Here is a 23,075-nt window from a genome sequence, read left to right on the forward strand (position 1 = left end):
ATTTTTCTATTGTGTTATTGACTGTACCATACTTTAAGCCATGTATAACTGTTGTTTTTTTCGCACTGCTTTGCTTTATCTTGGTCAGGTCGCAGTTGTAAATGAGAACTTGTTCTCAACTGGCCTACTGGTTAAATAAAGGTAAAATAAAAAATGCTTTCCTTCTCCCACAGACAATGCACAATGACTGCCCATTCACAGGTCTCTACTCTACCCACTGACACAATCTATGCTAAAATGATGACTGATTTGATATATTACTCCATTACGCTGCTGTCCATTGATTTCCATTACCATTAGTATTTATCCTGCTACTGGTCACTAATTACTCCTGTTTACATGTCTATCCTACCAGTCACTTTTCATGTAAACACACCTCAACCACTTCAGTACCCCTGCACATTGAATACTGTAAATACTTGCATTCCCATGTTCTTTAGCTCTCATCATTGTTCTTGAGGTTTGTATTTTTTTATTCTATCATCTACTGTGTATTACTTTCATTGCATTTTTGGAAAGAGCTCTCAAGGTAAGAATTTAACTGTACTGTTGTGCACGTGGCGTATAAACTTTGAAACTTGAAAGCAAAGATTTTATGAACTTATAATACAGTTTATTAATCAGGATCCTAACATGCTGATACAAAAAAATATGTACATCTGGCAAATCATTTTGTCATTCGTACCAAAACATTTAAATATATAATAGTGTATAGATACAGGAAGTAGGGCTTCATGCAAAAGGGGACTTTCATTTTCTCTTTGAATAGCCAATGCCATTAGGGAATGTGATGGCCGTGTGTTTTTTCCATAGAAGACAAGAGCAAATGTACTGGCATCAAATCCAAAAACTCAAACAACCTGATATTCAGTAACTGATATCAAACAGTGTGCTGTGATATTCAACAATGAATATTTACAGCCCTTGAATAATTCAAAATGCTCTCGTACTGAGGCATAGGAATGACTGTAGGTAATGCAAGAGTGATGATGTACACCAATGTAAGTCATATATATATATAACCACCTTCAGCCTTTATATTTCATAATAAACATGAGACATTTCAGTGAGAAATACATTGTATGCCAGCCAGAAACCTTTTCATCCTATGTCACAGAATACAAGTACTTCTCTGCATGTAAATGCTAGTTTTGTATAAACACACAGTACATCCCTGTAGTCTGAAGAGTGTTACAGTATATGGAAATCATGCCAGTGTATTTGCTGCTTAATATCCACATCATGCAAACAACAATCTGGCTGGACTGAGAAGCCCAGTCCCAATAGCTCACTGGGCTTTGAATGAAATGACGCATTTAGAAGTCCTTGACCTGAATGCTAGCTGCATACGAAACTAGCAGTCAGGACAAGTCGTGGAAAAAATACACTATTTAAAAAAAAAAGTAGCTTACCTTAAAAGAAGCTACATCTAGAAGAACCAAATAAAAGGAAATTATAAATATGAACCATCAGAACTTATGGTTTGCACAATGACACCATAAGGGGGGGGGGGGGAGAGTAATACTCATCTTGGTCACGACCACTTAAGAATGTATCGTTAAATATTCTGAAATTCATACGCAACTAAAGTTGGTCAATAATACTTCGAACTCTCAATAGAGATGCACAGACCATAGAAATAATAGCACTTTTACCTCAATCATGCACACTTACAGCAATATTAACTGACCATGGCCATATTCTGAAAAACAGGGTTATGATACGGAGTTCACTACTAGCATGCATGCAAGTATAAAGATATGGGAACAGTATCAAAATAGCTCCAGTGCCCTAAATTCCAGATCAAATTTACTGGACAAAATGCCTGGAGTTACAACTGCATGTTTTTTTGTGTCGCCAATGTCTGTCCCTAGTGTTTACTTGGTGAACAGCTCTCTGTATTTTCCCTCTCAAGGCTGAGTTGGTTTTGGAACTGGGGGTTGTCACTCAAAAGGAGCGAAGAGTCAGGACAACTGTCCTATTATAGCTGTCTGGTCAAGAATGAAGGTTGTCACTCAGCTGAAATCATGATTCTAAAAACAGCTGAAGTCTGATCAATAGAAGTACAATCTTTCAGAAACATTTCAAATACTATTTGTGCTTTGCACTGCTAAATGCATTATTACTGCAGTTTAGTCTCTCCTCCCTGCTCAGTACATGACTCTCCTCGTCTTGTTATGGCCTCAAAGCCCCTCAAACAGGCCTTGACAGGAAAATCACATCAGGTTCCACCCAGAGATCAGGTGTCGGGGAAGGAAATAGAGTCTTGGAGGGTGTGTATAGGTTCTAGAGTGCTGAGCCAGGAGGAAGAGTTTGTACCATTTGTGCTAACAGCGGACACCCAGAGCTCAGGAACCCAGTGAAGGACCGTTGCTCTTGGGCAGCTTGGCATTATTATTGGGCGCGGGGTAGTAACGCTGGTCTGGACGGGCCTCTGAAGAGGATGGGTGGCCAAATAGGAATGTGTGCTTGCTGCTGTCTCTGGGGCCAGGTCTAGATAGAGGGGCAGAGGAAACTGGAGGAACCATGGGTTGGAGGTTCAAGATAGGGGGCGTGGTTCTGGAGACAACCGGCCCAGGGTGTCTGCAGGCTGGGAAGAGGAAGGTGCTATTGTTGGTGTTCTGGTTGAGGTTGGAGTCTGTCTGACGGGGCTCCTGTGTCTTGGCTGGGACTGTGTTAGTGGGGCTGGAGGCCAATGCCAGCTTGTCTCTAAGCTGCTGGACCTCCCAGGCTAGCTGTTCCACTGGGTGCTGGGTGGATGAGGAGATGGGGTGGGAGAACGCCTGAGGACACAATATGGCCAGGGTTTCTGTTAGTTTATGACACCATCATGACTACAGCCATCCATGAGGAACTAATTGTAGTTTCTGATGTGACCAGCAAAAATTAGAAGCTTGTCCAGTACAACGTATAAAAATATTAATTTCGATTTCTTACTATATTTTTTATGCAATACCTCTAGTTGAAATCCTTTTTCAGATACCGAGTTCAAAGTTTATTTTGATCTCCCACCCACATACCAGTAGAGTAGGCTATTATAAACATCCCCATGGTAACAGTGTTCTAGGCTCTGTATAGTAGTGAGAATGATCCTCCTTCCTATGTACCTGAGCATGAAGAGCCCCACGGAGGTAGCAGTCTCTCCACACACCTAAGCAGGGCCCCAGGAGCAAGGGCAGCAGAGGCTCATAGGGGTCCAGGGGCACCTGGAGACCCGATATGGTGGTGGTGTGGCCCTGGGGGAGCTCTGTGAGGGCCCAGGCCTTTAGAAGCCTCTCCAGGCCCGGCAGGTTCTCTGAGGTGGACCCCCCTCTCCGGTGGCTCTTCCGATAGACGCCTGAGCCCCCTCCGCTGCGCCAGGGCAGGAGGTTAGCAGAGCAAGAGAAGGATCCCCTGGAGAGCAGGAACACAGAGCCTGGTGCGCTGTCACTCAGCTGAGAAAGGGAGGGAGAGAAGAGAGAAATAGGGAGAAAGAGATAGATGGAGATTAATACGTTTAAATATCCCTTATGTACCTTAAGGGCGGCAGCGCTGGGCCAGTAACCGAAAGCTGGCTGGCTCAAACCCCCGAGCTGACAAGGTAAAAATCTGTTGTACTGCCCCTGAACAAGGCAGTTAACCCATTGTTTTTAGACCGTCACTGTAAATAAGAATTTGTTCTTAACTGACTTGCATAGTTAAATAAAGGTTAAATTAAAATAAACATATTATTAAGCATGTTGCAATACTGAGACCTACCACACGGAGGTGCAGTGGGCTTGTGCTCTTCCCTCATCATGGCCATTCATATTTGTGTGTTTGTGTGTGTGTGAGCGGGGTTGCTTTTGTAAGACAATAGCTCATTAAAATAGCAATAGAGTTACTAAGCACTCTAACATGAATGATCAAATGCATGATTTGCATTTACATTGTCCTTTTCACACTCGTTGCGCCTGGCTGTATCCCCCATAACAACATCCTCTCTCTCCTACCCTGTGTGCCTCAGGGTTGGTGTTGAGGTTGCCGTTGAATAGGGGCTGTGGCAGGGCGGGCAGAGACCCTGGCTGGGTGAAACCTTCCCGTCTCTGGCTGCTGTACTGCAGAGCCCAGTCCCACACAGGGGGCAGAGGGGGGTCTGAGGGGTCCGGGAAGGAGCCCCTGGGTACCACATCTCTCCAGCCGTTCACTGGAGTGTAACTCTGGGATAGGTTCTGGGAGAGACAGGAAGGGATGGAGGAAGAAGAGGTGAGAGAACAGTGATTCGTCTGATTCAATCTGAGCTCATTCAAGAGTTATCGTTGAAGACAATCTGAGCTGATGCATGTGTGGGATTGAAAATGATGTGGACTCGTCTCGCAAATCATCCGCTTTAATCTAAGATGGTTTACAGAATTACGACTTTGAAACAGTTATTTCCAACTTTTTCCATGTTAGCCTAGGGTAGCATACCTACAGTGTATCTTGTTTAGTACTACAGCTTCATCATTAGCGGTGGTGTTGCTGAACAGTGGCCTACCTGTGAGCGTTTGCACCTCTCCCTGTGGCAGTTGGCCAGAAAACTGCTGAAGAGGGGCAGGTGGAAGCTGTCATGGAGGGCCAGCAGGAAGTCCCCTGTCAGCTGGAAGCGGGACGGGTACTGGACCCACAGCTGCCACACACAGTCCAGGAAGAGCAGGAACACTGGTGCCTAGTGGGGACAAAACACAGGGTTAAGAAAGATGTGAGATCACCACAGACAAATGACTGGCATTAAACGCTGTGTCCTAATGCAAATAGTTTAATTTCCTTGCCCTTTTTCCTCCATGACCATTGATAGGCGAGTTGACTGATAGGTAACAGCTTATCCTCTCACCTCTTCCTTGTCGCTGTCCCTGTGGTAGTTGATGCGGCTGAGGAAGCGGTGTCCGGCCATCACCCACTCCTTCTGCACCAGACCCTGGAAGCCCACCTTGGTCCTGCAGTGGGGGTCACACATCACCTGGACCAGACTGGACACCACACAGGTCATGTCCCGGTCTTCCGCCTCTGCACACAACAGGAGGAAATAGACCATCAATAATCATTTGTAACTGAATACAGTAACAGAACACATATTCAGGGTTCAGATATCAGAGAAGTATCCACAAAATAAAAGATTTGAGAAGATGCCTTGTATAAAAAACAACACAACATGACAATCTAAATGCCAGAGTCTCACATCAGCCCTTTCATTCTCACAAAAAGTGCCCCCCCCCCCAAATCCTCACAGAACTCCCAAATCCCCACATCTGGTTGGCAGGTTTTTTCTAATGTTGGCTGGGCCTGTCTAAAAATGCCATTGGGTAATTTCTCCAGTCATTTACTTGTGTTCAGTACACTGTCAGCTCTGTGGTTTTAGGGGGGTGATATGCAACCCTCTTCTCCAAAAAGCCCACTTGAGGCTGGCCAGGCAACACAACTCATATGGAGGGGGGGAAGGGAAATCACAGAGCAGTAGCAGCCATTGTTCATGTGATACAGAGTTCTGTTGACTTTTCAGTCTGTGGTAGCTACCTTCGGTATCAACAGACTAGGACGGACTCTCACAGCCCAATTATATGTGTCAGTACAAGGAGTCATGTAATAATAATGTATGAACATAATTGTACTTAGTCAAGAACGTCTGTAGCTTTGCCATAAGACTGTTCTCTCTCATAATAGACTGTAATATTACACTTATCTCTCCAAGGCTGTGGTCTCCAGCCTGGGTGCCAGACTATTTATGTTCAACATCACTAGTTCGCTACGTCCTTGCCTTGTGTGGCAAGACAACCACAAGCTGGATAAAACAGAAACAGACAGACTGGCACCCACCTTGAACTTCCAACACACTACAGTAAACTTCCACAACTAAGTGAGCCAGTCAGCATGACAATATGGTACACTATCATAACACAACCTCACCAGACACAATAGACTTACCACCTGCTGTATTAGTGTCCTGGTAGAGTAGTGCTTCTAAAGTACGAGTCTCCTTCAGGGTAAGCCCTAATGTCGCTTTAATGAGGGACGCAGCGTGAATAATAAATGAACGGATTGAATATTCGGTACTGCTTGTCCCTCGACACGGGACTCACCTTGAAGCACCACGGTCAGGTGACCTCCGCGGAGCAGACAGGCCACCTCAGCAGCTTTCCTCAGACAACACCTGGGGTGGGAGCAGAGCAGCATGCTAATCAGGCTAACGCTATGCTACTATCACAGTTATAGCTAGTTTCAGCACATAGATGCTTCAACATCCACGTGTGTAAGCCTGTAAAAAAGCTATGCACTAGGTCTTGGTCTACTGTGTAGATATAACAAGCTCCAACACTTATTGAATATATGAGAGCTACATTCAACATCCATGTATGTAGGCCTATTATAGCCTCATGCTAAAGGTATGTTAGAGCATTCCAAATCTGCTTACAGCTAATGTAACACAATAAAGCCACATATTCAACCAGGGCTAGGCTAATGTGCTATAATGGTACATTCATACTACATCAACATTGAACTACAGGCTATTCACTATCATTACTAGGTAGACATAAACAAATCAACCAAATCAATGTAGGCCCAGCACATTTATTACAGATGATTTATTGCTTTGATGAGAAGCCAATCAGTTCCTCTCACCTGGTGTAGTCTAGCCAATGGGTGCTCTCCAGCGTAGACAGCCATTTGTCATCTGGCACAGACACAGATGTGGAGATGTCTGTGGACCAACACAGAAGACAAAGAAACCTTGTTCATGTTTTTGTCGAAGGAGCCTTATTGTACATAAATTAGGGTGTGGATTTGACAAGTTTTAAGATATACTATTGCACCTGAAATCTTTAAATAAGATCCATAGCTCTACATATCAAATGGGTTTGGTTGTAAATACATATCTTCTGAAAACATATTGTTTAAGTCTTCAAAAAAATATTTCACAATTGTTAAGGTAGTTCAAACATGACATGATGAGTGAGGCTCATAGATTTGTGTGGTTGTTGTCTATCCAAATCCATCAGCCTTATGGAAAGTGTGTCAATTAAAGACCGGAAGCATATAATTAACTGTGCTACAGATGACTATTTTATGTCTACTAACTTCACACAATAAACCAAACAATGTGAGCATTGTGTTGGCAATGTGTGAGCCATGGGAATCAGTGGCCTGTGGTGTGCCCTGCCTTGACAATGTGAACTCCACATCAGCACAACAGAGAGGGTGTTGTCTAGGAAACTAGTTGTCTCCTAGTTTAGATAAACAGTCTCTCATAGCTTTTTTGACTTCTCACAGCATACAGGAAGAAGAGTCAGGAAAAACACGCCACCATCACATGGTGCTCACATATCTTATAATTTGCATAATGCTACATATTCGTTGCCAAACCCACTGGATCCAGGTAATCTATAAGTCTTTGCTTGGTAGACAATTTCCCTGTCCCGCTAAGCGTTCAAAATGTAACGAGTACTTTTGGGTGTCAGTACAGGGAAGACTTATCAAGAGAACAGCCCTGGTCATCCCTACTGCCTCTTATCTGACAGTCTCACTAAACACAAATGCTTAATTTGTAAATTATGTTTGAGTGTTGAACTGTGCCCCTGGCTATCCATAAATAAATAGCCTAAGAAAATAATGTACTTTTTACTCCATTATTTTCTTAGGAATGTAGTGGAGTAAAAGTAAAAGTTGCCACAAATATAAACAATAAAGTAAAGTACAGATACCCCAAAAATCTACTTAAGTAGTACTTTGAAGTATTTTTACAACACTGGTGTACGCTTATATGAGAAGGTATACATTGATTTATTGAGGATCTAACTGAATCCAAATCTGTAATTTCAGGAGGTAAATTGGTGTCTGGGGTCTTGTCATCTGAATGTGATCTCTACTAACCTACCATCTCTGTCTCAGTAGCATTGTAATGGGAAGCACATGGAAACAGATTAACACCACTTTAAGTCCTCTATAAAATCTGCATGCCCACTGTCCCTCAGGGCTAGAGTGCCCCTCCATAGATGCGGTGTAAAACCTGTGCTAAAGCGAATTCATTTGTCAACAAATAAAAAAGACGGCACGGGAGAGGCAAGGGGAGGGCTTGCCAATGAAACTGGCAACCCCAATCAAATGTCTATCAGGCTATCATGTGAAACTGGCAACCCCAATCAAATGTCTATCAGGCTATCATGTGAAACTGGCAACCCAAATCAAATGTCTATCAGGCTATCGTGTGAAACTGGCAACCCCAATCAAATGTCTATCAGGCTATCATGTGAAACTGGCAACCCCAATCAAATGTCTATCAGGCTATCATGTGAAACTGGCAACCCCAATCAAATGTCTATCAGGCTATCATGTGAAACTGGCAACCCAAATCAAATGTCTATCAGGCTATCGTGTGAAACTGGCAACCCCAATCAAATGTCTATCAGGCTATCATGTGAAACTGGCAACCCCAATCAAATGTCTATCAGGCTATCATGTGAAACTGGCAACCCCAATCAAATGTCTATCAGGCTATCATGTGAAACGAAAACCGAATACACTCCTATGTTTAAATGCACTGTAGCAACATTTTGACAAACATTTTATCCAGTGTGGGACTTTGTCAGGTACATTAAAACACATACTAATACACTAGTCTTTCCAAAAAGTGCAGATGATTTGTACTGACCTCCCAGACACAGAGCCCGTAGGCGGGTGTGTGCCAGCTGTATGTCTGTGGGTGAAGGCATCTCATCTCCCAGCTCCACCACCACACATAGAGACTGGCCCCCAAACAGGATCAACTCCAAGTTCCTACAGTTACACCCCACAGAACAGACAGACAGGGACCCTTTAGCATTATTCTCTGTGATTAGACATGTCACATTCCATTACTTTGTAACCATAGCCCAGGGCTAGTAAACTGTCTTGCCCCCAGTCTAAGCGCTGTCTCAGACATGCACAAGGAATAGCATTCAACGATCGCCTGCTAGCCTGTCCCATCTCAAGAATGGCCGGGTAACATGTACATGATTACAGGTTAGTTTTGACTTAAAAATTCTGCTGTGAAGCAATAGCCTTTGGCATAAAAACAAACAACAACAGTATTACTATGTTAATCTCTCTCTATCTTCCTCTGTCTCTCTCTCTCTCACACACACACACACACACACACAAACACGCACACACACCTGATGTCATCCTTCTCATGGTAGATGTTGTTCTGGAAGCTGGCCATCCGTAGCAGGTCACTGCCCCGAGGATGTCGCCAACACCAGCGCTGGACGACAACAGTCACACAGATTTAGACACAACGTGATCACAATAGTAATGTTTTTTTGCTCTGAAATCCCTGTATGAGTTCTTAGTGACCAGGGCATGAGATTTTAACTGAGTTTTCTGACATGACTGATATTGTGGGGTCATATGATGAGTGGTAGAGTTCTACTTACAGGATTGACTGATATTGATGAGTGGTAGACTTCTACTTACAGGATTGACTGATATTGATGAGTGGTAGACTTCTACTTACAGGATTGACTGATATTGATGAGTGGTAGACTTCTACTTACAGGATTGACTGATATTAATGAGTGGTAGACTTCTATTTACAAGATTGACTGATTGATGAGTGGTAGAGTTCTACTTACAGGAATGACTGATATTGATGAGTGGTAGAGTTCTACTTACAGGAATGCGTCCCTCGTTGAAGTGGGCAAAGGTCTTCTTCAGCTCAGTGTCTAGAACTTTCTGAGGGACCACGTTGAACTTGGGCAGACTGACATGAAATAGGAGAAAATTACATTAACCATTGCAAGTTCAATGGGAATTTAGGCTAGGATACTGACTATACACCAGGAGCACAGTGTGAGCAGGCTTCTGTTACAGCCCAACACCAACAGGACCAGAGTGGGAAACTATATCATGTATTTTATATTTTCCACTAATAAAGTTCCATACAGGTGAACCACCAGGAAGCGTCAGGTGGTGGGTGTATAGGCTACCTGGTGGACATCTCAAAGCGGTCATTGACAGAGCTGACCCTCCAGCCGCAAGCCCCGGTCCTCTCCAGCTCCTGCTCCCAGTCCGACAAACTATCAAACCAGTTCATCTGGGCGTCACGCCTACGGTTGCTTAGAAACTGCTTCATCTCTGGGGGAGGAGAGGGGGTGGTGGAGAAGTTTAGCTTTCCTTGAGAGAAGCTTTCCTTGCCACACTGAAACATTGGTTATGCTGATTTGATGTGTATCACTATTAATACATTTTAATATCAAGTTTAAAGCTGCATTATGTCACTTTTTGGACAACCTGGCGAAATTCACATAGAAATGCGTGTTATAGATCTGTCGTTCTCATTAAAAGCAAGTATAGGAAACGGTAGATCTGTTCTATGTGTGCCATTTCTATGGTTTCCGTTCTTAAGTTTTGTTTGTTTGTCTTCTACTTTGGGTTTTGTACACCAACTTCAAACAGCTGAAAATACTAGATTTTTGGTTATGGAAAATATATTTCACAGCGGTTTACATGGTACAATGATTCTGGCCCCGATACTTGCTTGTTTTGTCACATAAATTGTAATTAGGGGAACTATTAGAATTTTAGCAACCAGGAAAGGGCTGAGTGATTTCTGTATAGTGTATCTTTAATGCTATTCTATTCAGCTAGAATAGAATGGTTGTAGGTCAGGGGTTTGCAGTTGTTTGGTGTATAGACCTGAACTGAACACATCCTGACCACACTTGAACCTTTAACAGGGTTCAGCAGGGTGAGGTTTCAGATAGCTTAACATTAGAACTGCCTAAGAGCTATCTGGATGTATCCTGGCCAGTGTAGCATACCGTAGCATTGAATAGCATTACATATTAGCATGGTGTATAGTAGTGGCTCATGTTTCTGCATACAGTATGTTCTGTCCAGTCAGATATTCACTGTAATGGTGAAAACCAAGTTACTTCTTAGTTGGCAGCTACATGTTTTATATTTTGTGTCTGCACCTGTAACTTTCAGTTGAGATATATATATATATATATATATATATATCAGTATCATATATTTTTTGAAATGTTTGATGACATAAAGATCCAACCTTTTTACCATGTAATACAAATAAAATACAGTAAGACAGTTTCTAACTTGTATGTCTAACAAACCCCTCTAATGCTTTCAATATGTGAAGAGCTTCAGTGCACTGTATAAAAAACAGCATGTTCTTTATTTTGGGGGGATATTTGAGAGCCAGAGAGAATACCTGTAAGCTTGAGATTTTATCAAGGGCCTGCCTGCAATAGCAATTATTTCCAGCCCCATAACCCGTCAGACAAAAATGTGTGTGTGTGTGTGTGTATTTGTTTGTGTGTATGAATGACTCATGAAGAAATTATTCCAAGTATCTGTATGACCTTTAAAATACTTTAGTTATTTGTACTCAGAATGTACTCTCTTAAATGTCACTTTTTGAATAACGTATTCCAGCGTGTGTGTGACTCACCAACACTCCCCAGGGCTGCGTTCTGGAAGGAGAGGACAGTCCCTGGCTTCAGAGGCTGGTAGGTCTTGGCAATGGTGTACGTTATCTGAGGCGGAACAACAAGACTCAGTCTGCTGATCAGCATGACAAAGTGCATCAGCTTTCAACATAGAGGGAGATCCTGTATGCATGATCACAATGACCTAGCAGACACATCAGTTTATCTAATCACAGGGTAAATGCTGCATAATAGCCATTTGACTCAAATCACAACCCTCTGAAGTCAACCTTCAAATAAGGAGACGCTGGGCATGCTACATGGTAATTAATATAAATGTGCTTTAAAATGTAATTTTGTATTTAATCACAAGGACTCGTACACTAAAATATACACACACATGCTGACATAGAGTACAGTGCATTTGGAAAGTATTCAGACCCCTTGACTTTTTACACATTTTGTTACGTTACAGCCTTATTCTAAAATGGATCAAATGTTTTTCCTCATCAATCTACAGTACACACACACTACTTCATAATGACAAAGGCAAATTTATATATACATTATTTTTTAAATACCTTGTTTACACAAGTATTCAGACCCTTGCTATGAGACTCGAAATTGAGTTTAGGTGTATCCTGTTTCTATTGATCATCCTTGAGATGTTTCTACAACTTGATTGGAGTCCACCTGCGCTAAATTCTATTGATTGGACATGATTTGGAAAGGCACACACCTGTCTATATAAGGTCCCACAGTTTACAGTGCAGGTCAGAGCAAAAACCAAGCCATGAGGTCGAAGGAATTGTTCGAAGAGCTGAGACAGGATTGTGTCGAGGCACAGATCTGGGGAAAAGTAACAAAACATTTCTGCAGCATTGAAGGTCCCCAAGAACACAGTGGCTTCCATCATTCTTAAATGGAATAAGTTTGGAAGCACCAAGACTCTTCCTAGAGCTGGCTGCCCAGCCAAACTGAGCAATCAGGGGAGAAGGGCCTTGGTCAGGGAGGTGACCAAGAACCCGATGGTCACTCTGACAGAGCTCCAGAGTTCCTCTGTGGAGATGGGAGAACCTTCCAGAAGGACAACTATCTCTGCAGCACTCAACCAATCAGGCCTTTATGGTAGAGTGGCCAGACGGAAGCCACTTCTCAGTAAAAAGCACATGATAGCCCCTTGGAGTTAGCCAAAAGGCACCGAAAGGACTCTCAGACCATGAGAAAGAAGATTCTCTGTTTTGATTAAACTAACTCTTTGGTCTAAATGCCAAGCGTCACATCTGGAGGAAACCTGGCACCATCCCTACAGTGAAGCATCATGTGGCAGTGCTGTGGAGATGTTTTTCAGCAGCAGGGACTGGGAGACTTGTCAGGATCGAGGGAAAGGTGAACGGAGAAAAGTATAGAGAGACCCTTGATGAAAACCTGCTCCAGAGCAGGGCTGTTACGGTGACCGTATTACTGCCACACCGGCAGTCACGAGTCATGAAGGCAGTCAGTCAAATTCCACGTGACCCTTTAGTCACGGTAATTGTGTTTCTCCAAGCTCTGATGCTCCAAAACTTGCTAACTGCCTGCTACTCAGCACTCTATTGTCCCTCTAATCACTCTGCCATCAATGCAAATGTAATCGAAAATATAATAAAATACTTAATGAGAGCCTTTGAGCTTATGTTTATGTAATTGCGTGAGAATACAGGTTGATGGCCTCTATTAAAAAGAGGAGGATCCCATCAGCTTTTTATAGGCTAGGCCTACTATATTTATTTTTCAACTTTCCTAATATTAAGCACATTGCTTCTCTTTACAATAGGAGTATAGCTTACCTAACTGGCATGAAAATTACCTACAGAAAAAGCTGCTCCCTTTGCTATTTAAGTGCATAGATTACATTTATTTTTTCCCCTGTTTCGAGACAGGTGCATGATAATGGTCCATTCTAAATCAAAACAAATTTCCCACATATATGTAAAGACAAGATTAAAATCAAGAATAGTCTGATGTGTGACAATATTAGCCGATCACTTGTGAATTTTCTATTATCACTTGTGAATGATGCTCAGCTTAAGACAAGAAACATAGCCTTTTTTGCAATTTTTTCAAATCATAGTCACACACCTCATGTAGCCTAGCCCATAGGCCTATATGTTTTGATAAGGTTTGTGCCAAATAACTTCTTACAATTAAGCAGATTAATCCGCTTTACAAGGGGCATAGAGCCTAACTGGCAGGTTAGTGTGTGAGTTTCAAGTTTGGGGAAGATAATTTTCACCATATAAATGCACCTTTATAATAAAAGCATTACATACTTATAATGTGAATAAATAGCCTAATAGTTAATCAACATTTTAAGCTAAACATTCTGATCTGTTGCATCAGCCTCATTGCGTAAAAAAAGTATTTTTGATGCTACTGGTTGTATTAATTTGGGATCTATCGCATCCCACAACTGTCCAAGACTATGTTTGGAAAATGTATTTCTCGCACAGTATAAGTCAACTTTTGTACTAATGGGGATAGTAGATTGACATAGGCTTGTGCTTTTGCTATTCGTTAGGCCTACTCATCTTGTTGGCTGATGAAACGTAAATGTGGACAGTTCTTCCAATATCTTCAATATGCGACTCGGAATTGGATAAGGACGCCCGCAGTTGCGAACCCGATGTGTCTGTCTTCACTTGTAGCCTGTGAGGAAGACCTGATGTGATGGAGAGCCATGTGAGTGAGAGGTGCTGTTGAGCACACAGCACTCAGGGACTCTAATTAGAGTGCACACAGCACTCTAATTGTTATAAACTCAGCAAAACAAAATGTCCTCTCACTGTCAACAGTGTTAATTTTCAGCAAACTTAACATGTGTAAATATTTGTATGAATATAACAAGATTCAACAACTGAGACAAAAACTGAACAAGTTCCACAGACATGTGACTAACAGAAATGGAATAATGTGTCCCTGAACAAAGGGGGTCAAAATCAAAAGTAACAGTCAGTATCTGGTGTGGCCACCAGCTGCCTTAAGTACAGCAGTGCATCTCCTCCTTATGGACTGCACCAGATTTGCCAGTTCTTTCCGTGAGATGTTACCCCACTCTTCCACCAAGGCACCTGCAAGTTTCTGGACATTTCTGAGGGGAATGGCCCTAGCCCTTATCCTCCGATCCAACAGGTCCCAAACGTGCTCAATGGAATTGAGATCTGGGGTCTTCGCTGGCCATGGCAGAATACTGACATTCCTGTCTTGCAGGAAATCATGCACAGAACGAGCAGTATGTCTGGTGGCATTGTCATGCTGGGGTGGCATTGTCATGCTGGAGGGTCATGTCAGGATGAGCCTGCAGGAAGGGTACCACATGAGGGAGGAGGATGTCTTCCCTGTAACGCACAGAATTGAGATAGCCTGCAATGACAACAACTCAGTCCGATGATGCTGTGACACACTGCCCAGACCATGAAGGACCCTCCAGCTCCAAATAGATCCCGCTCCAGAGTACAGGCCTCGGTGTAATGCTCATTCCTTCGACGATAAACGTGAATCCGACCATCACCCATGGTGAGACAAAACCGTGACTCATCGGTGAAAAGCACATTTTGCCAGTCCTGTCTAGGCCAGCAATGGTGGGTTTGTGCCCATAGGTGACGTTGTTGCCGGTGATGTCCGGTGAGGACCTGCCTTACAACAGGCCTACAAGCCCTCAGTCCAGCCTCTCGCAGCCTATTGCTGACAGTCTGAGCACTAATGGAGGGATTGTGTGTTCCTGGTGTAACTCGGGCAGTTGTTGCCATCCTGTACCTGTCCCGCAGGTGTGATGTTCGGGTGTACCAATCCTGTGCAGGTGTTGTTACACATGGTCTGCCACTGCGAGGATGATCAGCTGTCCATCCTGTCTCCCTGTAGCGCTGTCTCACAGTATGGAAATTGCAATTTATTGCCCTGGCCATATCTGCAGTCCTCATGCCTCCTTGCAGCATGCCTAAGGCACGTTCACGCAGATGAGCAGGGACCCTGGGCATCTTTCTTTCTGTGTTTTCAGAGTCAGTAGAAAGGCCTCTTTAGTGTCCTACATTTTCATGACTGTGACCTTAATTGCCTACCGTTTGTAAGCTGTTAGTGTCTTAATGACCATTCCACAGGTGCATGTTCATTAACTGTTTATGGTTCATTGAACAAATCAAAGTTTATTTGTCATGTGCTCCGAATACAACAGGTGTAGTAGACCTTACAATAAAATGCTTACTTACAGACTCTAACCAATAGTGCAAAAAAGGTATTAGGTGAACAATAGGTAAGTAAAGAAATAAAAGCAACAGTAAAAAGACAGTGAAAAACAGTAGCGAGGCTATATACAGTAGCGAGACTATAAAAGTTGCGAGGCTACATACAGACACCGGTTAGTCAGGCATGGGAAACAGTGTTTAAACACTTTACAATGAAGATCTAAGCAGTCATTTTGATTTTTACAAATTATCTTTGAAGGACAGGGTCCTGAAAAAGGGATGGTTCTTTTTTTGCTGAGTTTATTTAGCCCAAGAGCACAACGGCCACTGGCTGCAAAAGGCATGGATTTTGTTAGGGGGCATTACGGCAACACAAAGGGGATGCTGCCGGGAAATTCTAGGCATTATCAAGTATTTGTCAAATTGAATGAGAGACTGATGAAGTGTGTACAGCCTGCTCAAAAAACAAAGCAGAGAGGGCCTCCCGAGTGGTGCAATGGTTTCAAGGCACTGCATCGCAGTGCTAGCTGTGCCACTAGAGATTGAGGGTTCGAGTCCAGGCTTTGTCGCAGCCGGCCGTGACTGGGAGACCCATGGGGCAGCTGCACAATTGGCCCAGCGTCGTCTGGGTTAAGGGAGGGTTTGGCCAGCAGGGATGTCCTTGTCCCATCGAACACTAGCAACTCCTGTGGCGGGCCGGGTGCAATGCACGGTCGCCAGGTGTATGGTGTTTCCTCCGACACATTGGTGCAACTGGCTTCCGGGTTAAGTGGGCATTGTGTCAAGAAGCAGTGCGGCTTGGTTGGGTTGTGTTTCGGAGGACGCACGGCTCTCGACCTTCGCCTCTCCCGAGTCTGTACGGGAGTTGCAGCGATGAGACAAGACTGTAACTACCAATTGGATACCACGAAATTGGGGAGAAAAAGGGTTCAAACATTTTTTTCAAAAAACATGCCTTTCAAGCAACTTTTTTCAAGTCATTATTAGAGTCGAGTCATGCAGCCTTACAATTAATTAAAAATCTAAACATATAGCCCAACATTTGTAGAAAAACTAAAGTTAAATGAATAACTCTAAATTAGGCATATAGGAGTACCTATTTCTTTGTTAACTGCTCAATTCAGAATAGCCACATGTGCGCAGTTTCTCAAATCGTTATGTGAAAAAGTATCCTTTCTACTTTATTCAGCTTTGTTAAATTTTATTCTATAAAATAATATTAAATAATGGCACGGAATTCTAAGCAAATCTTGTCTGCTAAACGAACTAGTGTAGCCCACAGCCATATGGCAGAGCCAGATCAGGACTTAACATAAGGACATACATGGATTTATTGTGAAGGTGTAGGCTATATTACATGGATTTATTAGACTTTATAAAATGTAGACGTTCCAACAGTCTGTATCAGTGGCTTGTAGGCTATGTGTGGAAGCCAGGAGTTGTTAAATGTGTTTATGTTAATTAATGGTAAATTACCATGAAACCGGCAGTTATTTGCTTGAAAATCACCGGCTGATGAAATTTCGCTCTGCCCTACTGCAGAGCGCTCTGGACTTCAGACTGGAAGGTTCCCCTTCCAACAGGACCACGACCCTAAGCACACAGCCAAGACAACAGAGGAGTGGCTTCGGGACAAGTCTCTGAATGTCCTTGAGTGGCCCAGCCAGAGCCCGGACTTTAACACGATCAAACATCTCTGGAGAGACCTGAAAATAGCTGTGCAGCGATGCTCTCCATCCAACCTGACAGAGCTTGAGAGGATCTGCAGAGAAGAATGGGAGAAACTCCCCAAATACAGGTGTGCCAAGCTTGTAGCATCATACCCAAGAAGACCCAAGGCAGTAATCGCTGCCAAAGGTGCTTCAACAAAGTAAAGGGTCTGAATACTTATGTAAATGTGATATTTCCATTTTAAAAACCTGTTTTTGCTTTGTCATTATGGGCTATTGTGTGTAGATTGATGAGGAAAAAAATAATTTAATCAATTTTAGAATAAGGCTGTAACGCAACAAAATGTTGAAAAAGTCAAGAGGTCTGAATACTTTCCGAATGCACTGTATACACACACGCACTCACACACGCATGCACACACACACACGCAGAAACATACACACGCACAGACACATGCACACGCACAGACACACACACACACTACCTCCACAGCCTGTGTGTCGGGGGTGAGGCGGTCGAAGAGGAAGCAGAGAACACGCAGGTCCCGGCAGTACAACACCAGCTCCTCAGGAGTGAACTTCAGAGAGGAGCTAGCCGTCACCAGCTTGGTCCGGGATGGGCCCACTGCAGCACAGAGGTTGCACAACAATCTTACAGTCAAAACCCAGGTACACCACTGATGGTTCATAGCTACAGCTTCCTGTGTCAAGAAGGAGTCTAGAATTGGGTTTAGGATATTACCACTGTTTATTATTTATATCATTCATCAGATTTTCTTTTACAAGTACATCTCGTGGCTCTCATAGAACAAAGGACTTTGGGAGCACTACAGCCTAGTAGTTGTAGAAGCCTTACCAGCTACAACCTTCTCAATGGAGGCCAGGGCCACGTCATGATCCCCCAGGAGAACAGGGTCTGCGTTGTCCTACATACGGAGGGTTAGAGGGATGGTACAAATATAGGTCAGTTTGTCTGATCAGGATTTTTTTACACTAATGAATGGATGGTCTGAAAACGTTCTATATGATGTTGTTGATTGTGATGATGATGATTACGCCCACAAGCCTTCTTCTAGCAATAATACGGCATCATTACTACTTTCCTACTATGATAGCAGGTGAGCTGTCCTTCAACAGTCCATACTCAGAGCTAGTCCAGTACTCACGTCAGGTTTGGGGCTGTCCTGAGGCACAAAGGCCACTCTGAAGTGGGTACAGAAGAGAGTGCCAGACAGCCATCCGCCCCCCTCCTTGGCAGTTAGCTTCTTCCTCACCAACACAGCCCTCTGGAGCACACACTCTCCTGGGGAACACAGACAGGGGGTTTAGCCTGGAGCACACACTCTCCTGGGGAACACAATCAGGGGGTTTAGCCTGGAGCACACACTCTCCTGGGGAACACAATCAGGGGGTTTAGGCTGGAGCACACACTCTCCTGGGGAACACAATCAGGGGGTTTAGGCTGGAGCACACACTCTCCTGGGGAACACAATCAGGGGGTTTAGCCTGGAGCACACACTCTCCTGGGGAACACAATCAGGGGGTTTAGGCTGGAGCACACACTCTCCTGGGGAACACAATCAGGGGGTTTAGGCTGGAGCACACACTCTCCTGGGGAACACAATCAGGGGGTTTAGGCTGGAGCACACACTCTCCTGGGGAACACAATCAGGGGGTTTAGGCTGGAGCACACACTCTCCTGGGGAACACAATCAGGGGGTTTAGGCTGGAGCACACACTCTCCTGGGGAACACAATCAGGGGGTTTAGGCTGGAGCACACACTCTCCTGGGGAACACAATCAGGGGGTTTAGGCTGGAGCACACACTCTCCTGGGGAACACAATCAGGGGGTTTAGCCTGGAGCACACACTCTCCTGGGGAACACAATCAGGGGGTTTAGGCTGGAGCACACACTCTCCTGGGGAACACAATCAGGGGGTTTAGCCTGGAGCACACACTCTCCTGGGGAACACAATCAGGGGGTTTAGGCTGGAGCACACACTCTCCTGGGAACACAATCAGGGGGTTTAGGCTGGAGCACACACTCTCCTGGGGAACACAATCAGGGGGTTTAGGCTGGAGCACACACTCTCCTGGGGAACACAATCAGGGGGTTTAGCCTGGAGCACACACTCTCCTGGGGAACACAGACAGGGGGTTTAGGCTGGAGCACACACTCTCCTGGGGAACACAATCAGGGGGTTTAGGCTGGAGCACACACTCTCCTGGGGAACACAATCAGGGGGTTTAGGCTGGAGCACACACTCTCCTGGGGAACACAATCAGGGGGTTTAGCCTGGAGCACACACTCTCCTGGGGAACACAATCAGGGGGTTTAGGCTGAAGCTTACTGAACATAATGCAACAACTTTATTTTCCACAGAGTGTTTCAAATGTGCCTGATATTGAAAACAATAAAAAAAGTACACCATTTTAGAACATAATGAGAGTTTCATTGTCAAGACTGAGCATTCCAAGGTAAAGTGATAAATTGTGCAAAATACCAGAATGACTGCTTGTTTGAGAGAAGGGTGAGGGTAACGTTGAGTGCTATGTATAACAGAAATGTGAATGAAAATAAACTTCAGCATGGAGTTTATCAAGGGGCTGGGAGGTGCTATTTTCTCAGCTATGTCAGCCACTGAACGGTTGAGTCAAGCAGATGTAGTTGTCTGGCATCCAGGTCCAGCTTGGCATTTGCCTCATATTTCCGATCACATTGACATTTCACATACACATAATTAAATATGGTGTGTGCAACCAATGTGATTACAGTTCTACTGTACATAACAGTTAGCATAACAGCCCTTACATATAAGACCTCTCTCATGTACCGCAATCACAATTCACTAGCTTGTGATCGGGCTCCATAAACTCAAAATCACTGAAAGAGAGTTTCAGAAAAGGTACTCAGTCCTTTTCTCTCTCTGACGCAACATTCAGCTCTCTTTTGTCCTTCCACACTCTGAATTTGTATCTATTTCATTACCTTCATACCAATATTTCAGCTCAGCCTGTCTACGTAGCTGTCAGTCTCAAAATGGCAGCTGCTAATGTTTTAATAGAGAAGGACCAATTATCCTGTCCGATCAGGTCTGGATCTACTGAAAGATCCAGTGACAACTGCCTGGGGACACAGCTACTGTAAGGACTGTATTGAGCGCTACTGGGATCAGGATGATGAGAAGGGGTTCTACAGCAGCCCCCAGGGCAGACTGGCCTTTATCCCCAAGGACTTTTTTGAACAGAAATACCACCCTGGCTGATATGGTGGAGAAACTGAACGGAGAATTCCAAAGTGTTTTCTTTTATGCTAGACCCGGAGATATGCAGTGTGAGGTCTGCTCGGGGAGAAAACGGAAAAGCGGATATTTCCTGTCTGGTGTGTATGGCCAGTATACTGTAGGACTGCCCTCCAGCATCACTATGAATCTTCTGCATCTAAGATGTACACGCTAGTCAAAGCCTTGCCAAAACTGCAGGAGAAGGTCTGCTCTCGTCATAACAAGCTGTTGGACGAGTACTGCAAAGAACAGAAGTGTTTCTGTTATCTGTCTAGATGAACATAAAAGCCATGATACAGTCTCAGCTGCAGCAGAAAGGAGTGTGAAAGAGATTCAGGTGAAAATACGGTGGGAAACATTCCAACTGAAGAGAAAAGAGAAGACATGGGAGATAGAACGGCTCAGAGAAGCTACGGCGTCACTCAAGAGCTCTGCACAGGCAGCAGCGGAGGACAGTGGGAGGAGGTTTAGCTGGAGCTGATCCACTTCATTGACAGAAGGTGCTCTGAGGTGAAGGAGTCAATCAGAGCCCAGGAGGAAGCTGAAGTGAGTCGGGTTGAACTGCTCCTGAAGAGACCAGAGCAGGAGGTGGGTAAGCTGTGGATGAGAGAAGCTGAGTTGTGAACAGCTCACACACACACAACATATCACATCTATTTCCTTCAGACGTACAAGGAACATTGTAAGCCTGTCTCTGAAGATTTGCCTGCCACTTCGACTAAACCAGGCTGGGATTTTATGGCGGTGAGGAAATCAGTCACTGAACTCAAGAAAAAGTTGAAGAGCTACTAGAAGGGAGGGGTGGAGATAACCATGGCAGTGAAAGCTGTCCAAATGCTAGTGCAAGTAAGGAATCATTCCGTCATCGCAATTATTGATATCAATGCAAACATTGTCACAAATACAAAAGGCAGCATGATACCAGAGGCATGTGCGTGCCAATAAATTAATTTTCCTATTTAGATTGATGAACAGTTCCCTGCCTATTCTCACTGTGGTGTTTCGGCCGTAAATGAAGCTGCTTGTATCAACGCCAGTCATATACTATTCCACCTCACACTCCAACACATTCGCATCAATATACTGTACTTACAGTTAAAGTCGGAAGTTTACATACACTTAGGTTGGAGTCATTCAAACTAGTTTTTCAACCACTCCAAAAATGTCTTGTTAACAAACTATAGTTTTGGTAAGTCAGTTAGGACAACTACTTTGTGCATGAAACAAGTAATTTTTCCAACAATTGTATACAGACAGATTATTTAACTTATATTTCACTGTATCCCAATACCAGTGGGTCAGAAGTTTACATACACTAAGTTGACTGTGCGTTTAAAAGGCTTGGAAAATTCCAGAAAATAATGTCATGGCTTTAGAAGCTTCTGATAGGCAAATTGACATCATTTGAGTCCATTGGAGGTGTACCTGTGGAAGTATTTCAAGGCCTACCTTCAAACTCAGTGCCCCTTTGCTTGACATCATGGGAAAATCTAAATAAATCAGCCAAGACCAAAAAATTGTAGACCTCCACAAGTCTGGTTCATCCTTGGGAGCAATTTCCAAATGCCTGAAGGTACCACGTTCATCTGTACAAACAAGTATAAACACCATGGGACAACGCAGCCATCATACCGCTCAGGAAGGAGACGCGTTCTGTCTCCTAGAGATGAATGTACTTTGGTGCGAAAAGTGCAAATCAATCTCAGAACAACAGCAAAGGACCTTGTGAGGATGCTGGAGGAAACAGGTACAAAAATATCTATAACCACAGTAAAACGAGTCCTATATAAACATAACCTGAAAAGCCACTCAACAAGGAAGAAGCCACTGCTACAGAACCGTCATAAAAAAGCCAGACTATGGTTTGCATCTGCACATGGGGACAAAGATCGTACTTTTTGGAGAAATGTCCTCTGGTCTGATGAAATAAAAATATAACTGTTTGGCCATAATGACCATCATTATATTTGGAGGAAAAAGGGGGAGCTTGCAAGCCGAAGAACACCATCCAAACCGTGAAGCACGGGGGTGGCAGCATCATGTTGTGGGGGTGCTTTGCTGCAGGAGGGACTGGTGCACTTCACAAAATAGATGGCATCATGAGGAGGAAAATTATGTGGATATATTGAAGCAACATCTCAAGACATCAGTCAGGAAGTTAAAGCTTGGTCGAAAATGTGTCTTACAAATGGACAAATACCCCAAGCATACTTCCAAAGTTGTGGCAAAATGGCTTAAGGACAACAATGTCAAGGTATTGGAGTGGCCATCACAAAGCCCTGACCTCAACCCTATAAAACATTTGTGGGCAGAACTGAAAAAGCATGTGCGAGCAAGGAGGCCTACAAACCTGACTCAGTTACACCAGCTCTGTCAGGGGGAACGGGCCAAAATTCACTCAACTTATTGTGGGAAGCTTGTGGAAGGCTACCCAAACATTTGACCCAAGTTAAACAATTTAAAAGGCAATGCTACCAAATACT

General features: G+C 43.8%; 1 protein-coding gene across 3 annotated transcripts in view; it reads right to left on the bottom strand.

The window, feature by feature from the left end:
* Window positions 1–591: 591 nt before the first annotated feature.
* LOC139365285 (myotubularin-related protein 11-like) overlaps window positions 592–23,075 on the bottom strand; it is a 33,507-nt gene continuing 11,023 nt past the window's right edge. For all 3 annotated transcript variants that reach the window (XM_071102798.1, XM_071102797.1, XM_071102796.1), the window contains exons 3-17: window positions 18,474–18,610; window positions 18,164–18,233; window positions 17,793–17,932; window positions 11,441–11,525; window positions 9,957–10,104; window positions 9,643–9,730; window positions 9,144–9,232; window positions 8,642–8,766; window positions 6,616–6,694; window positions 6,075–6,145; window positions 4,832–5,004; window positions 4,496–4,666; window positions 3,972–4,190; window positions 3,108–3,434; window positions 592–2,783 (exon numbers count right to left, since the gene is read on the bottom strand). In XM_071102798.1, the coding sequence (XP_070958899.1) occupies window positions 2,349–2,783; window positions 3,108–3,434; window positions 3,972–4,190; window positions 4,496–4,666; window positions 4,832–5,004; window positions 6,075–6,145; window positions 6,616–6,694; window positions 8,642–8,766; window positions 9,144–9,232; window positions 9,643–9,730; window positions 9,957–10,104; window positions 11,441–11,525; window positions 17,793–17,932; window positions 18,164–18,233; window positions 18,474–18,610 (2,357 nt within the window). In that variant the 3' untranslated portion in view covers window positions 592–2,348. The remainder of the gene's footprint in view (window positions 2,784–3,107; window positions 3,435–3,971; window positions 4,191–4,495; window positions 4,667–4,831; window positions 5,005–6,074; window positions 6,146–6,615; window positions 6,695–8,641; window positions 8,767–9,143; window positions 9,233–9,642; window positions 9,731–9,956; window positions 10,105–11,440; window positions 11,526–17,792; window positions 17,933–18,163; window positions 18,234–18,473; window positions 18,611–23,075) is intronic.

This window comes from Oncorhynchus clarkii, chromosome 2 (assembly GCF_045791955.1).
Source record: "Oncorhynchus clarkii lewisi isolate Uvic-CL-2024 chromosome 2, UVic_Ocla_1.0, whole genome shotgun sequence".
NCBI classification, from domain to species: domain Eukaryota; kingdom Metazoa; phylum Chordata; class Actinopteri; order Salmoniformes; family Salmonidae; genus Oncorhynchus; species Oncorhynchus clarkii.